At 37.2% G+C, this 17,253-nt stretch overlaps 1 protein-coding gene across 2 annotated transcripts in view; it reads left to right on the top strand.

Annotated features, from left to right (window-relative positions):
- Positions 1–17,253, top strand: part of KCNT2 (potassium sodium-activated channel subfamily T member 2) — a 562,388-nt gene that overhangs the window by 140,540 nt on the left and 404,595 nt on the right. For both annotated transcript variants that reach the window (XM_023549164.2, XM_064276485.1), the window contains exon 2: positions 16,720–16,799. In XM_023549164.2, coding sequence (XP_023404932.1) covers positions 16,720–16,799 — 80 coding nt within the window. The remainder of the gene's footprint in view (positions 1–16,719; positions 16,800–17,253) is intronic.

Raw genomic sequence — 17,253 nt, forward strand, 5'->3', positions numbered from 1 at the left:
GTAAGGATTTTCGTTTTCTTTATGTTGAGGTGTAATCCATACTGAAGGCTGTGGTCTTTGATCTTCATCAGTAAGTTCTTCAAGTCTTCTTCACTTTCAGCAAGCAAGGTTGTGTCATCTGCATAACGCAGGATGCTAATGAGTCTTCAACCAATACTGATGCCCCATTCTTCTTCATATAGTCCAGCTTCTCAAATTTTTTGCTTAGCATACACATCTAATAGGTTTGGTGAAAGGATACAACCCTGACGCACACCTTTCTTGATTTTAAACCATGCAGTATACCCTTGTTCTGTCTGAACAACTGTCTCTTGATCTATGTACAGGTTTCTCATGAGCACAATGAGAATGTTATCCATAATTTGTTATGATTCACACAGTCCAATGCCTTTGCTTAATCAATAAAACACAAGTAAACATCTTTCTGGTATTCTCTGCTTTCAGCCAGGATCTGTCTGACATCAGCAATGATATCCCTGGTTCCGTGTCCTCTTCTGAATCTGGCCTGAATTTCTGGCAGTTCCCTGTCTACATACTGCTGCCACCACTCTTGATGATCTTCAGCAAAATTTTACTTGCATGTGATATTAATGATATTGTTCGATAATTTCCACATTTGTGCTAGGTTACTTACCTAAATTTTTATTTTCTCGTCTTTTTGGCTTTTAAGAATTTCCTGCACTTGGCACGCAGATAAGCCATGTATGTTAAGCATATTAAGTGTGCAGGGTTTCACAGGCCATCTGGTTTAACATATTGTCAGAAACGGAATCCAGAATTAATTTGAAAACTTTTTTGTGGTAAACCAATTTGCTCTTATCTATATGTTGTCAGTTTAATACTAATCTGTTGTTCGCTGTTTGGTCAAGCAGAGTTACCATTAAATTCAAATAAAATCTAATAAAAAGTAATTTCTACTCTCTTTAAGACTTCAGGTACGCAGATTATTGTCTCTGATTAATTGAGCTATAGGAATGTCCTGAGCCCATCAGTAAAGTTACTTATTGGTTTACACCCTTATCATTCTAGGCAAAGATTTTATAGGTGTTTTATGGTATTATTATTTATTATTTTTTGTATCTTAAATACTCCTTCACTTTTCAAAGGTCAAAAAAGATGTTTCCCTATATTTTTTAAGAAGAATTTAAAATGGTTCTTAATGTTTCTCAAACTGACTTAATCTGTATGGTATAAGATAGAGGCCCAATTTCATTATTTTTGTGTTTAGATAATCATAAAAAACCCATTTTTGAATAATTCCCTTTTATTCTAATTAACTGCCATGCCATCTTTGCTGTATATTAATTTTTTTAATTAATTTTTATTAAGCTTCAAGTGAACATTTACCATTCCAATCAGTCTGTCACATGTAGGTTTACATACATCTTACTCCCTTCTCCCACTTGCTCTCCGCCTATTGAGTCAGCCCTTTCAGTCTCTCGTTTCGTGCCAATTTTGCCATCTTCCCTCTCTCTCTATCTTCCCATCCCCCCTCCAGTCAAGAGTTGCCTACACACTCTCCAGTGTCCACCTGATTTAATTAGCTCACTCTTCATCAGCATCTCTCTCCCCTCCACTGACCAGTCCTTTTCATGCCTGATGAGTTGTCTTCGGGGATGGTTCCTGTCCTGTGCCATCAGAAGTTCTGGGAAGCATTGTCTCTGGGATTCCTCTCGTCGCAGTCATACCATTAGGTATGGTGTTTTTATGAGAATTTGGGGTCTGTATCCCATTGGTCTCCTGCTCCCTCAGGAGTTGTCTGTTGTGCTCCCTGACAGGGCAGACATCGATTGTGGCCGGGCACCAACTAGTTCTTCTGGTCTCAGGATAAAGTAGGCCTCTGGTTCATGTGGCCCTTTCTATCTCTTGGGTTCTTAGTTGTCGTGTGACCTTGGTGTTCTTCTTTTGCCTTTGCTCCAGGTGGGTTGAGACCAATTGATGTATCTTAGATGGCCTCTTGTTGACATTTAGGACCCCAGGAGCCACAATTCAAAGTGGGATGCAGAATGTTTTCATAATAGAATTATTTTGCCCATTGACTTAGAAGTCCCCTCAAACCAAGTTCCCCAGACCCCAGCCCCTGCTCCGCTGACCTTTGAAGCTTTCATTTTATCCCGGAAACCTCTTTGCTTTTAGTCCAGTCCAATTAGGCTGACCTTCCTTGTATTGAGTGTTGTCTTTCCCTTCACCCAAAGCAGTTCTTGTCTACTGATTGATCAATAAAAAGCCCTCTCCCTCCCTCCCTCCCTCCCCCCTTTGTAACCACAAAAGTATGTGTTCTTCTCCGTTTTTTCTATTTCTCAAGATCTTATAATAGTGGTCTTATACAATATTTGTCCTTTTGCCTCTGACTGATTTTGCTCAGCATAATGCCTTCCTGGTTCTTCCATGTTATGAAATGTTTCACAGATTCGTCACTGTTCTTTATCGATGCGTAGTATTCCATTGTGTGAATATACCACAATTTATTTACCCATTCATCCGTTGACGGACACCTTGGTTGCTTCCAGCTTTTTGCTATTGTAAACAGAGCTGCAATAAACATGGGTGTGCACATGTCTGTTTGTGTGAAGGCTCTTGTATCTCTAGGGTATATTCCAAGGAGTGGGATTTCTGGGTTGTATGGTAGTTCTATTTCTAACTGTTTAAGATAACGCCAGATAGATTTCCAAAGTGGTTGTACCATTTTACAATCCCACCAGCAGTGTATGAGAGTTGCAATCTCTCCGCAGCCTCTCCAACATTTATTATTTTGTGTTTTTTGGATTAATGCCAGTCTAGTGGGTGTGAGATGGAATCTCATCGTAGTTTTAATTTGCATTTCTCTAATGGCTAATGATCGAGAGCATTTTCTCATGTATCTGTTGGCTGGCTGAATATCTTCTTTAGTGAAATGTGTGTTCATATCCTTTGCCCACTTCTTAATTGGGTTGTTTGTCTTTTTGTGGTTGAGTTTTGACAGAATCATGTAGATTTTAGAGATCAGGCGCTGGTCTGAGATGTCATAGCTGAAAATTCTTTCCCAGTCTGTAGGTGGTCTTTTTCCTCTTTTGGTGAAGTCTTTAGATGAGCATAGGTGTTTGATTTTTAGGAGCTCCCAGTTATCTGGTTTCTCTTCATCATTTTTGGTAATGTTTTGTATTCTGTTTATGCCCTGTATTAGGGCTCCTAGGGTTGTCCCTATTTTTTCTTCCATGATCTTTATCGTATTAGTCTTTATGTTTAGGTCTTTGATCCACTTGGAGTTAGTTTTTGTGCATGGTGTGAGGTATGGGTCCTGTTTCATTCTTTTGCAAATGGATATCCAGTTATGCCAGCACCGTTTGTTAAAAAGACTGTCATTTCCCCAATTGACTGACACTGGTCCTTTGTCAAATATCAGCTGCTCATGCGTGGATGGATTTATATCTGGGTTCTCAATTCTGTTCCATTGGTCTATGCACCTGTTGTTGTACCAGTACCAGGCTGTTTTGACTACTGTGGCTGTATAATAGGTTCTGAAATGAGGTAGAGTGAGGCCTCCCACTTTCTTCTTCTTTTTCAGTAATGCTTTGCTTATCCGGGGGTTCTTTCCCTTCCATATGAAATTAGTGATTTGTTTCTCTATCCACTTAAAATATGACATTGATATTTGGATTGGAAGTGCGTTATATGTATAGATGGCTTTTGGTAGAATAGACATTTTTACTATGTTAAGTCTTCCTATCCATGAGCAGGGTATGTTTTTCCACTTAAGTATGTCCTTTTGAATTTCTTGTAGCAGAGTTTTGTAGTTTTGTTTGTATAGGTCTTTTACATCCTTGGTAAGATTTATTCCTAAGTATTTTATCTTCTTGGGGGCTACTGTGAATGGTATTGATTTGGTTATTTCCTCTTCGGTGTTCTTTTTGTTGATGTAGAGGAATCCAAGTGATTTTTGTATGTTTATCTTATAACCTGAGACTCTTCCAAACTCTTCTATTAGTTTCAGTAGTTTTCTGGAGGATTCCTTAGGGTTTTCCATGTATACGATCATGTCATCTGCAAATAGTGATAGCTTTACTTCCTCCCTGCCAATCTGGATACCCTTTATTTCTTTGTCTAGCCTAATTGCCCTGGCTAGGACTTCAAGTACGATGTTGAATAAGAGCGGTTATAAAGGGCATCCTTGACTGGTTCCCGTTCTCAAGGGAAATGCTTTCAGCTTCTCTCCATTTAGAGTGATATTGGCTGTTGGCTTTGCATAGATGCCCTTTATTATGTTGAGGAATTTTCCTTCAATTCCTATTTTGGTGAGAGTTTTTATCATAAATGGGTGTTGGACTTTGTCAAATGCCTTTTCTGCATCAATTGATAAGATCATGTGGTTTTTGTCTTTTGTTTTATTTATGTGATGGATTACATTAATGGTTTTTCTGATATTAAACCAGCCTTGCATACCTGGTATAAATCCCACTTGATCATGGTGAATTATTTTTTTGATGTGTTGTTGGATTCTATTGGCTTGAATTTTGTTGAGGATTTTTGCATCTATGTTCATGAGGGATATAGGTCTAAAATTTTCTTTTTTTGTAATGTCTTTACCTGGTTTTGGTATCAGGGAGATTGTAGCTTCATAGAATGAGTTGGGTAGTATTCCGTCTTTTTCTATGCTTTGAAATACCTTCAGTAGTAATGGTGTTAAATCTTCTCTGAAGGTTTGGTAGAACTCTGCAGTGAAGCCGTCTGGGCCAGGGCTTTTTTTTGTTGGAAGTTTTTTGATTAACGTTTCAATCTCTTTTTTTGTTACGGGTCTATTTAGTTGTTCTACTTCTGAATGTGTTAGTTTAGGTAGGTAGTATTTTTCCAAGAATTTATCCATTTCTTCTAGGTTTTCAAATTTGTTAGAGTACAATTTTACGTAGTAATCTGAAATGGTTCTTTTAATTTCATTTGGCTCTCTTGTGATGTGGTCCTTCTCGTTTCTTATTTGGGTTATTTGTTTCCTTTCCTGTTTTTCTTTAGTCAGTCTGGCCAATGGTTTATCAATTTTGTTAATTTTTTCAAAGAACCAGCTTTTGGCTTTGTTAATTCTTTCAATTGTTTTTCTGTTCTCTAATTCATTTAGTTCAACTCTAATTTTTATTATTTGTTTTCTTCTTGTGCCTGATGGGTTTTTTTGTTGCTCACTTTCTATTCAAGTTGTAGGGACAATTCTCTGATTTTGGCTCTTTCTTCTTTTTGTATGTGTGCATTTTCGATATAAATTGGCCTCTGAGCACTGCTTTTGCTGTGTCCCAGAGGTTTTGATAGGAAGTATTTTCATTCTCGTTGCTTTCTATGAATTTCCTTATTCCCTCCTTGATGTCTTGTATAACCCAGTCTTTTTTCAGGAGGGTATTGTTCATTTTCCAAGTGTTTAATTTCTTTTCCCTAGTTTTTCTGTTATTGATTTCTAGGTTCATTGCGTTGTGGTCTGAGAAGATGCTTTGTAATATTTCGATGTTTTGGATTCTGCAAAGATTTGTTTTATGCCCTAATATGTGGTCTATTCTAGAGAATGTTCCATGTGCGCTAGAAAAAAAAGTATATTTTGCAGCAGTTGGGTGGAGAGTTCTGTATAAGTCAACGAGGTCAAGTTGGTTAATTGTTGTAAGTAGGTCTTCTGTGTCTCTATTGAGCTTCTTACTGGATGTCCTGTCCTTCTCCGAAAGTGGTGTGTTGAAGTCTCCTACTATAAATGTGGAGGTGTCTATCTCACTTTTCAATTCTATTAAAATTTGATTTATGTATCTTGCAGCCCTGTCATTGGGTGCATAAATATTTAATATGGTTATGTCTTCCTGATCAATTGTCCTGTTTATCATTATATGGTGTCCTTCTTTATCCTTTGTGGCGGATTTAAGTCTAAAGTCTATTTTGTCAGAAATTAATATTGCTACTCCTCTTCTTTTTTGCTTATTATTTGCTTGATATATTTTTTTCCATCCTTTGAGTTTTAGTTTGTTTGTGTCTCTAAGTCTAAGGTGTGTCTCTTGTAGGCAGCATATAGATGGATCGTGTTTCTTTATCCAGTCCGTGACTGTCTCTTTATTGGTGCATTTAGTCCATTTACATTCAGCGTAATTATAGATAAATAAGTTTTTAGTGCTGTCATTTTGATGTCTTTTCATGTGTGTTGTTGGCCATTTCATTTTTCCACTTGCTTTTTTGTGCTGAGACGTTTTTCTTAGTAGCTTGTGGGATCCTCATTTTCTTAATGTTTAACCTTATGTTTGTTGAGTCGTTACGTTTTTCTTGGCTTTTTTCTTGAGTTATGAAATTGATATTCCTTTTTTGTGGTTACCTTATTATTTACCCCTATTTCTCTAAGTAAATCCTAACTTGTATCGTTCTATATCGCCTTGTATCACTCTCCATCTGGCAGTTCAATGCCTCCTATATTTAGTCCCTCTTTTTGATTATTGTGATCGTTTATCTATTGATTTCCTGTTATGTGTATTATTTTGTTTATTTATTTATTTTTTAGAATTAATCTTAATTTGTTTCTTTTTGTGCGTTCCGTATTTGAGTTGCGTTGATATCAGGACGTTCTGTTTCGTGACCTTGTATTGTGCTGGTACCTGATATTATTGGTCATCAGGCCAAACAATCTCCTTTAGCATTTCTTGCAGTCTTGGTTTAGTTTTTGCAAATTCTCTAAACTTGTGTTTATCTGTAAATATCTTAATTTCTCCTTCATATTTCAGAGAGAGTTTTGCTGGATATATGATCCTTGGTTGGCAGTTTTTCTCCTTCAGTGCTCTGTATACGTCGTCCTATTCCCTTCTTGGTTGCATGGTTTCTGCTGAGTAGTCTGAACTTATTCTTATTGATTCTCCCTTGAAGGAAACCTTTCTTTTCTCCCTGGCTGCTTTTAAAATTTTCTGTTTGTCTTTGGTTTTGGCAAGTTTGATGATGATATGTCTTGGTGTTTTTCTTTTTGGATCAATCTTAAATGGGGTTCGATGAGCATCTTGGATCGATATCCTTTCGTCTTTCATGATGTCAGGGAAGTTTTGTGTCAGGAGTTCTTCAACTATTTTCTCTGTGTTTTCTGTCCCCCCTCCCTGTTCTGGGACTCCAATCACTCACAAGTTATCCTTCTTGATAGAGTCCCACATGATTCTTAGGGTTTCTTCATTTTTTTAAAATTCTTTTATGTGATTTTTTTTCAGCTATGTTGGTGTTGATTCCCTGGTCCTCCAGAAGTCCCAGTCTACATTCTAATTGCTCGAGTCTGCTCCTCTGACTTTCTATTGCGTTGTCTAATTCTGTAATTGTATTGTTAATCTTTTGGATTTCTACATGCTGTCTCTCTATGGATTCTTGCAACTTGTTAATTTTTCCACTATGTTCTTGAATAATCTTTTTGAGTTCTTCAACAGTTTTATCAGTGTGTTCCTTGGCCTTTTCTGCAGTTATCCTAATTTCATTTGTGATCTCTTTAAGCATTCTGTAAATTAGTTTTTTATATTCTGTATCTGATAATTCCAGGATTGTATCTTCATTTGGGAAAGATTTTGATTCTTTTGTTTTGGGGGGTTGGAGAAGCTGTCATTTTCTGTTTCTTTATGTGATTTGATATGGACTGCTGTCTCCGAGCCATCACTGGGAAACTAGATTTTCCAGGTAATCAGCTAAAAAAAAATGCGGTCAGATCCCTATCTGAATTCTCCCTCTGGCTCAGGGTATTCGGATGTTAATGGATCCACCTGGGGAGGGTGGGGGAGGGATCAGAGAGCTAGAAGTGTAACACCACAGAATATAGAGCTGATCCCCGCATTCACGGTCCGCCCCCGTCCGCCAAAATCCCGGCAGGACGGCTCCCCGGCTGGGACGCTACTCTCCCCGCTCCGAGACCAGTCACTTCCTCCCGGGGACTTCTCCCTCCGGTGCGCCCCACCGCTCGCGCGGACTGGGTGGGCGTCTCCCGCAGGAATGGGTGAGCCCGCCCCCGGGGTCTATTCAGGGGAATATAATTGGACCCCGCGCTCACTGCCCGCCTGCGTGCCCAAATCCCAGTGGGACGGCTCCCCGGCTGGGATGCTGCTTTCCCCGCTCCGAGACCTGTCACTTCCTCCTGGGGACTTCTCCCTCCGGTGCACTGCACCGCTCCCGCGAACTGGGTGGGCGTCACCCGCACGACCAGGTGGGCCCGCCTCCTGGGTCAATTCAGGGGAATATAACTGATCGCCGCGCTCACACCCTGCCCGCTTTATCCAAAATCCCAGTGGGACGGCTCCCCGGCTGGGGCGCTGCTGTCCCCGCTCCAAGACCTGTCACTTCCTCCTGGGGACTTCTCCCTCCGGTGCGCCGCTCCGCACACGCGAACTTGGTGGGTGTCCCCCGCAAGAATGTGTGGGCCCCGCCCCGGGGTCGCTTTAGGGAAATATAGCTGATCCCCCCGCTCGCGCCACGCCCGCTTCCCGCCAAACTCCCGGTGGGATGGCTCCCCGGCTGGGATGCTTCTCTTCCTGCTCCAAGATCAGTCACTGCCTGCTTGGTGCTTCTCCCACTGACTGCGCCACTACGCCGCCCGCGCCAACCAGCTAGACTTCCTGCTGGGATGGGTTCGGGGAGGTAGGGCTGGGCCCCTTGTCTGTGCCGTCTGCCCCCCTGGGCTCTGCCCCAGATTGGGCTCCGAAGGTCACCTGCCTGGTACGCTGGCTCCTAGTTCTGAAAGCGGTCGCTGTCTGCCCGTATTTGTTTGTTTTCCGTCTCTAAGTCTGTGTTTGTTGTTCAGAGTTTGTAGATTGTTATGTATGTGATCGATTCACTTGTTTTTCCGAGTCTTTGTTGCAAGAGGGATCTGCGGTAGCGTCCACCTAGCCCGCCATCTTGGCCCCGCCCCTGTATATGTATATTAATATTTGATTTATATTAAGTTTTGATACATGCATGAGTCAATTTCTTAACTCTGTTTTTATTCACTGGTCTGTCCTTCCCTATGACACTTCTATAATATCTTAATTACTATAGCTTCATAAAAAGTTTTGATAATGAGATAGGGGAAATGTCTGTGTTCTTCTTAAAAGTCTTGTTTAGTTTGGTCCTTTACACTTCACAGAATCAGCTTATGAACTTCCAGAAAACACCATATGTGGTTTTGATGGGAATAATATGGAATTTATGGATTAGTTTTATAACATAAATAATAATTTGTTTTCTAGTCATTGCACCCACTGAAATTATACTAGCAGTTGCTAAGACATGCTTATTAATTTGCAGATGAACATCAAAGTATTATTTTCAAAAGGTTGAAAAAATGCCCCTCATATAAAGAATTGTAAAAACATGTCAAAAATTTTATTCAACTCATTAACTAACGAAGGTAACAGTAAGATGTTAGAACTGGTCCACAAAGCATATAAGAAGCTAGGATTCCTAGGCAATGTTAGCATAAGATTGCTGGGTTAGACCCTTCCAGAAGAGTCCAACAGGGTTCAACCATATCCCTTGGAGTTATTCCATTTATTAGGAAGAGATTGGTTGCATCTCTATTGGACAAAACTTTACATATTAATGCCTAGTCTTTCCCAGTTGTAAAATGGCACAGAAAATAGGAAGTCATGGTCAACACTGAACACTGAAAGAACACCAACTTACCCATTCTGCCTATTTCCAAATTTTGGGTAATTTTTCTGACACAAATGACAGTGAATTATTCTTTAGTATAATATTTTTCCATTTTAAGTTTATCAGTGTTTATCTTCTTGAAGAATTTAGGGAAAGTGTATTGAGAGGTTTTTTTTTTTAAATTCAGAAGGTAAGAATATTATAACCAGATATTTATTGTACTGATCTATTCCTATGAATATACATATATTCATGTATTTAAGCATGATTTTATGTTTAGATTTCAGATTATTTCATGTTTGTATACAAATTATTTTTTTCCTCTAATGTTATTTATCATAGTAAACAGACCGAAACTAAAAATCCATTAGTAGGGGGTTGATGACAAAGTGGTGGAAGTTAGTATAGTAGAATATCATGCAGTTGTTACAAATGATGATTTTGGCCTTTATCTTCTATTTTTGTGTAAACAAACAGAAAGCATTATGGAGCAGTGGGTGTGGGGTAATTCCTTGTATCATGTAATTTAACTTACTGAGATGTTACTAGACAAGCTGTTAATAAAGCAAAACTAAGTTATTCCAACTAACTGAAGTAAGCAAGTAAGCTTTAGAAATGTTTCAGAAGGGATAAGTCAGAAATGAATTATTTATTTTGCTTTGAAATATGTATCAAGTGGTGTAAAACGGATCTTTCAAGGTGGGAAAGTAATTTAGAAGGGTCAAAGTTTGTGATAAATCATTTAGGATTGGTGGACATACTTATCAACTTGGGTAGGCCATGATTACTAGTACTATATGGTTGTCCTCCATTTTCTGATCTACTGTAATTATCCTCCATTTTGTGATGTGTTGTAAATCCTAACCACTATATATTAATGGGGCAGAATCAGTGTGGTTTGTATCTTGAGTCACAGCCTTAAAAGATGTTGTGACTCAAGTCACACTCTTACTCAAGTCACACCCTTGCTTGAGTCACACCTTTATTGTACAAGAGATAAAAGGTGAGAGAAGCAAGCAGAATGGGGGGGACCTCACTACCACCAAGAAAGAAAAGCCAGGAGTGGAACATGTCCTTTGGACCCAGGACCCTGTGCTGAGAACCTTGATACCGAGACACATGGAGATCTCCAACGAACATCATGTCCATAGACATGAAAAGGATACAAGAACCTTTCCCCAGAACTGCCATAGAGAGAAAGCCTTCCTCTAGATCTGGCACTTTGAATTTGGACCTCTAGCCTCCTAAACCATGAGAGAGTAAATTTCTGTTTGTTAAAGGCATCTACTTTGGTATTTCTGTTATAGTAGCACTGGATAACTTAGACAGGATCTAATCTCCAAATATATAGAAAACTTCAATAACTCAACAAAAAGACTAACAACCCATTTATAAAATGGGCAAAAGACGTGAACCGACTTGTCACCAAAGAGGACATTGAAGCAAGCCTCAATGAGTAAACTATTGTTCGATAAGTGATTTGTTTGCCCAGATGAACAGACTATTGTTTCCAATAAATCGATCTGTAGGAATTTTCTGAATAAACAATGACGTCATCTGTTGTCTTACACCGTGGAGCAATCAATTAGGTCAAATTGATACAGGTGTTTCACAGTTTTATCCTAGTCATGTTGACCCAGATGGGTTTAGTAATCAGTGTGCATATATAGTAGGAGAAATGCTTGGAAGTATATTTTCAAGATACTAGCATTAGTAGAGTAGGCATGATCAGATTTTTACAAGACCTCAAATTTTTACAAGAATGCAAATAGTTTTAGTAAACATAAAACCATTACAGTTCAAAGTACCTCTCCATCCAGCCCTAACCAGGTGTGTCATCCTCTGTTTCTTGGTGCGGGGTGACTATTACTGAATAAGACCTCTCCCTATGAGGTGCAAAATGGAAGAGATGGTTTGGAGAGTTGATTTAGAATCTTATGGCATCGGTGGGAAGAAAGCATGTGCCAGTTTGAATCGTGAAATACAAAGTGCCTCCTGCACTGCATATGAGGCTCTTCATGTAATTTCCAGTTTCATGTAATAACTAGCATCTGTTAAACATGGCCTAACTTTTGAGACCCAGTGATTTCCTGCTCATAAACACACATACATCTTTCCCGTAAGTGGGCTTTGCTCTTTAACTGTATGATTCCTAGAAACCTTAGGCTGCAGAAACACCATCATAATTTCCTTCAAAGTTTTATGAAATGAGTGGTGCAATATTCCAATCAGGATAAAGATTTCATGATATATTTTATGTTTGTTTTGTCTTATAGTTATATAGCAGAAGAACTTAGGGTCTGTGTGTTGTAGTTGTTAATGTGTTTTGACTGGGAGGCTCTTAAACTTATGGTAGGGCCATGCTACCTGTAGTCTATATAAGCTTATAAGCCTCTATGTAAGTGTATAAGCTTATAAGCCTTTTGGGGGCTTCATATTTACATGTTATATAAGCTTTATATTTCCAGTAGGTATGTATGTTTTTTTTCTTCTATATATGTTTAGGTATATATGTGTACATATCTGTGTATGTATTTTACATTTGGGCACTTTGGTGTGTGTATGTGATGGGAAATGGAGATGGGGTAGGAGAAAAAAAATGGTCCTGATCTTGAAGCATATGACCTATCTCTATTTTTTTGTGTTTAGAGGAGAGGATGGTACATAATCATTCTCAAAGGTAACTTATTATAAGCCTAAATGATGTGTATACTTGCTTCCCTTTATTATATACTTAACAGAATAAAAAGAAATAAATGGTCCATTCTTGGAAATACTTTTTTTTTTTTTTTTAGTGATTGGAACTTAAAGAAGTAGAGTTTCCTTGCCATTTAAGGATGGAAAAAAAAAATCTATACTAGCTTTTTTTATTTTTTATTTCCCCCACTTTGATTTAAGTCAAATTGGGTTTGCTTAGATTTAATTATTTTACGTAAATTGGAAAAGTTCAGAAGTAGGTCCTGCAGATGAACATTGTACACAAGGGCATAAGTTTTCTAACCAAGGAGAGACTTGAGTACAAAAGTAGTCTTGAGTGGATTTGTAATGTGTTTTACCTTGAAAACCATAAGATTGTGTGTTTCCAACTACCTGCAAATCATGATTACCAAGGAGAGACAGGAAAGTGAATGCAGTTTTTGAGGGTCTCTCAGCATTATTTATAATAAAAATTAATTTCTGATGATTAGCACTCACAGATTCTTTGCTCATTGCCATTACATCACACCACACATACAAACATACATACACATGCTTACACTGTATATGTAAGCCTGCATCTCCTTAACTTTGTATCTATGTATCATCTATGTATCTATGTATGTATCTATCTATCTATCATCAATCATCTATCTATCATCTATCTATCTATCATATATAGTAGCTGGTTTAACCTCCCAGAAATTACATCATTTAAATTTTATTTTAAAAATACACAGGCTGCTGCTAGATAACATCAGAATTAATCTCTGCTTCCTTATAAGCTGTTACCAGCTAAAGAAAGTGAGAAAGTTAGGTTTGAATAACTTTGAAAGTAAATTAGAAAAAAAAAAGACTGAATAAGCAAAATGTGGTTGAGTAATGCTTTAGGAAGGACTGAACCAACTAAAGTCAGGTTATTTTATGCGTGTAGTAAAAGTTGGAATCCGCGTAGATATTCAGTTGAGAATGAATTGGCAAAAATAGTCTTTCAAGATGAAAAGTGGATCTCAGGTTTATTTATTTTGTCTTTATTTATTTAGAGGTCTCCACATTAATAGTTGCTGTGTTAAACAATTTAGTTACCAGAGTTAGGAATGAATATTTGGAAATAGATAGGAACCTAGTTTAAGTCAACAGTCAATGGACAGAACTAAACAAACATCTCTCCCCATTCCCATGTGGACCTGGCGTTTGCACTGTTCTTTTGTGAAATTTTCACAAATGACCTAGAACTCCCCTAGAAAATAAAGTGTCAACTTAATGAGAGTAATGGAAGTAATGGAAAGACCAGTGTCCCAGCTGGGTCAGTGCTATGTGTATGAACTTGGGCAAGTCAATAAAATTATTTGAGTCTCTTTGTACATAAAATAAAGTCTATGACTGCCTTATGCAAGTCATGCTAATGTTGCAAAAGTCAAATGATACTAGAGTAAGTTCACCAAAAGTATTTATCGGAGCCATGGGTAAAGTACAAATAAACAAACCCATAAATTAACAAAATTGAAATAAAGCCTGTTTAAAGAAATCTGAGGAGAATTGACATTAATCACAAAGTAGATTAAGATAGGCCAAGAAAAAGCTTCATGGATTCAGCTCACCACAAATCCAATTTTTGCATCCTCCAATAGTTATAACCTAAGGAAAGGAAGGAAGATGCTTTTAACTACCCCGCCATAATATTGACTGACAGACCTTAAGATCTGTACCAAAGAAGACAGTGGGGATCTCACTATCCCTTCAATTAGACATTTGACACATCACTGTTAATGCCTACTAAGTCCTAAGTACTGTAGAAGATATTAGGAATATGATAGTGAACAGAACTCAATTTGGTTTACATTCTAATGGACTTAACGATATGTCTGAGAACTGCTATGTCATCAGGAAGATTCTTGCTGGAAGAAATGAGTAGAAAAATAGTCAGAAACTTAGAGAAATGTAGTACATTTGTTCTTGTTGTTAGGTGTTGCTGAGTCAGTTCCGACTCATTTAGTGCATTTAGAAATGTGTAATTCCCATTCATGTAAATCAGACGTAGAGTTTGGTAGTGGAATAATAGAATGAGAGAACTTTGGCAGTAGTCCACGAGAGATTACTTTTTCTCCTTACTCATTAGAGTCAGAGCACCAGGCATGGGGTTGGGAGGATGCCACAATCCAGAAACACAGAAATGACATTCGGTGAAAAGTTCTTAAAACGGGCAGTTGTGTTGGGAGCTGTATATATTAACTTGCTATGTGTGTGTGTATGTATATATATATATATATAAAAATTTTTTTTTTCCTCAAGACATTCCTAAAATTATTCATTTCAAGGAATTGGCTTACATAGGGGGCTGACACGTCTGAAATCCATAGTAGAGTCCGGCAAACTAGAAACTTGGGCAGGAGCTGAAGCTAAATTGCACAAGAGCCATTTTTTCTTATTCAGGGAAACTTCAATACCTCAACTGATTGAATGAGATCCATCCAGGTTGCTGAGGGTAATCTTTATTTAAAGTCTACTGGTTGCAGATGTTAACCATATCTACAAAATATCTTCACAGTAACACCTACATTAGTGTTTAAGTTGAAAAACAGGTTGCTCCTAGCCAAGTTCGTAATAAAACTAACCACCATACTCAACATTTTGATTAAGGCTTTAGACTTTTTCGTTTTAGTCCAATAATGCACTTGTCTTATATACTCAGTATCTAACTTCAGATATTTAAAGAATGAGCTTTTATAAATTTTATAAGTCTGGAAAGCAAATTTGCATGGCCTTGGCTGAATTATTTGTGTAATAGCCATGTATCCTCTCAAATCTGCTTTTGCATCCATGGCAAATTTAAACTAATTTAGTCTATCAGCCATTTGATAAACCAGGGAAACAGATCCAACGAAGATTTTCCAAGATACTAAGGGAGTTTTGTGTCCACATGTGTGCATGTGGGTACACTTACCTTACTTGTGTCTGTGAGTGTGTAGGTTTGTGTATGTGTGTGTGGGTGGGCACATGCACACAGGCATGTGTGTGGAAGTGTTCAGTTGGAAGATATTGTAATCTTTAAGGCTCCTTTCTGGAGAAATTAGCAAGAGAAGCTTGAATTCTGTGTTATTATTTTACATATCAGGTGAAAAAATCAGTTAAGATGAAAAATAAACGAAAAAATGATAAAAATGAATTAAAATTGTGGATAGGAATATTTTCTTTAGGGATAAGAGATAAAAGCTGTAGAACATTCAAGTTTTTCAGAAGGTATAACAGATAAAACCTGGGTTGCAATCAATACAAAAAGCCCTTTTACTTTTGTGGCATGAGACTGCTTTTTAAATGACTCTTCTGTCTTCTAGAATATGTGGCATATTGGAGAAATGATAATATACTGATGAAATATTTCTCTAATACATGAATACTGTCATGTCCATTGTTTTCTCTCCCACTTTTCTCTCACTTAGGTACTCATGCAAAAAAATACATTGTATCATCAAAATTTTGTGATATTAGGACAAATGAAATCTTTGTTGTTTATGTAAACATTACAATGCTTTCTTCTTTTTGGAATCCTAACTTATAATAAATGGATTCGAGACTATTCAATTAATAAAATTTCGCAGGATGATTACTAACAAGCCGTTGTGCAAGATTTTTTCAATCATTATTTTGAAAATATTAATTATGCCCCTATCAAATAAGAGTTTGCCAGAATATAGGGAAAAAGTAAATACACTTATTAAAAATTTTCTAATTTTTTAAGTTGTTATTATTTTATAAAGAATTAAATACATAAAATTCAGCCTCTGTTTTATCTGCTTTATAATTTCTTAGTGGTAACTTTAGCATTCTATGAGTCACTCCTTTACTGGTTCACATATATGTTACTATGAGGCTAAATAATAAATAAGGTTATGTATCATGTAATGTGATGTCCCTCATAGGCTCTACATGGAGGGAAAGGTTTGTTAAAAGTAGATTTTCAGGTCTTGCCCCTTTTGATTCTGACTCAGTAATTCTGGGGTGGTGCCATCTAAACCAAATTATTCATGCATCAAGTTGATTTTTGTGACAGGGAATAAAAATTGGTGAAAAACTGATTCAAAATTTTTTCAAAGACACATATTAAGGACTCTTGATTATTAGCTGTTTTGAATTATTCATACCACTGGTTACACTCATTAATACAAATAGTTGAATTGACTGTATGTGATATTTAACTATGATTTTTAAAATAGTAACTGTTTCTCTCCAAAAAATGAAATTTGGACTCAATTGTCATTTTCTGCAGTGAGGAATTCACTTAACTCATGTAATGTATTAAATCAAACAATTTATTTTAATTTTCTCATATATTAGTCTTTAAATTACAGACTGAAAATTATAAAATTCATTTATATTTAATGATTTAAAAAAAATAAAAAATATGGTGGAATTCACCTAAACTTATTACTTTTTTTCTGTTTGCAGGGTACAAGTTGAATTCTATATGAATGAAAACACATTTAAAGAGAGACTAAAGTTATTTTTTATTAAAAACCAGAGATCAAGTAAGTCATTCATTTCATTCCCCTTTTCTATATTGTTGTACATGTATTACCTCAAAAATTTCCAGCTGTACAATCATTTTGCAAAATACCTTTTATATAAAGGCAATGTTGTTCTTGTGTGCCTTTGAGTCCATTCTGATGCATAGTGGTTGGCCCTACATGGCAGACTAGAGCTGCCTCATGGGGTTTCCTAGGCTGTAATCTTTACTGGAGCCAATCTCCAGGTCTTTTCTTCCACATAGCCTCTGGTAAGTTTGAACTGTTGACCTTTAGGTTAGCATCTGAGCACTTAACCACTTTAAAAAGGTAATGTAATTGCTAATCTCATCTGCCAGGTAGTAAAATTTTAGAAAACTATAGAAGTTACGTCTTGTGGTGCTAAAGTCTCTTGAACACTTTTAATGCCACAAATTCCACATTAATAAGTAGACTTCTGTGTGGGCTGTGTTAGTAG

Source organism: Loxodonta africana, chromosome 25 (assembly GCF_030014295.1).
Source record: "Loxodonta africana isolate mLoxAfr1 chromosome 25, mLoxAfr1.hap2, whole genome shotgun sequence".
NCBI lineage: Eukaryota > Metazoa > Chordata > Mammalia > Proboscidea > Elephantidae > Loxodonta > Loxodonta africana.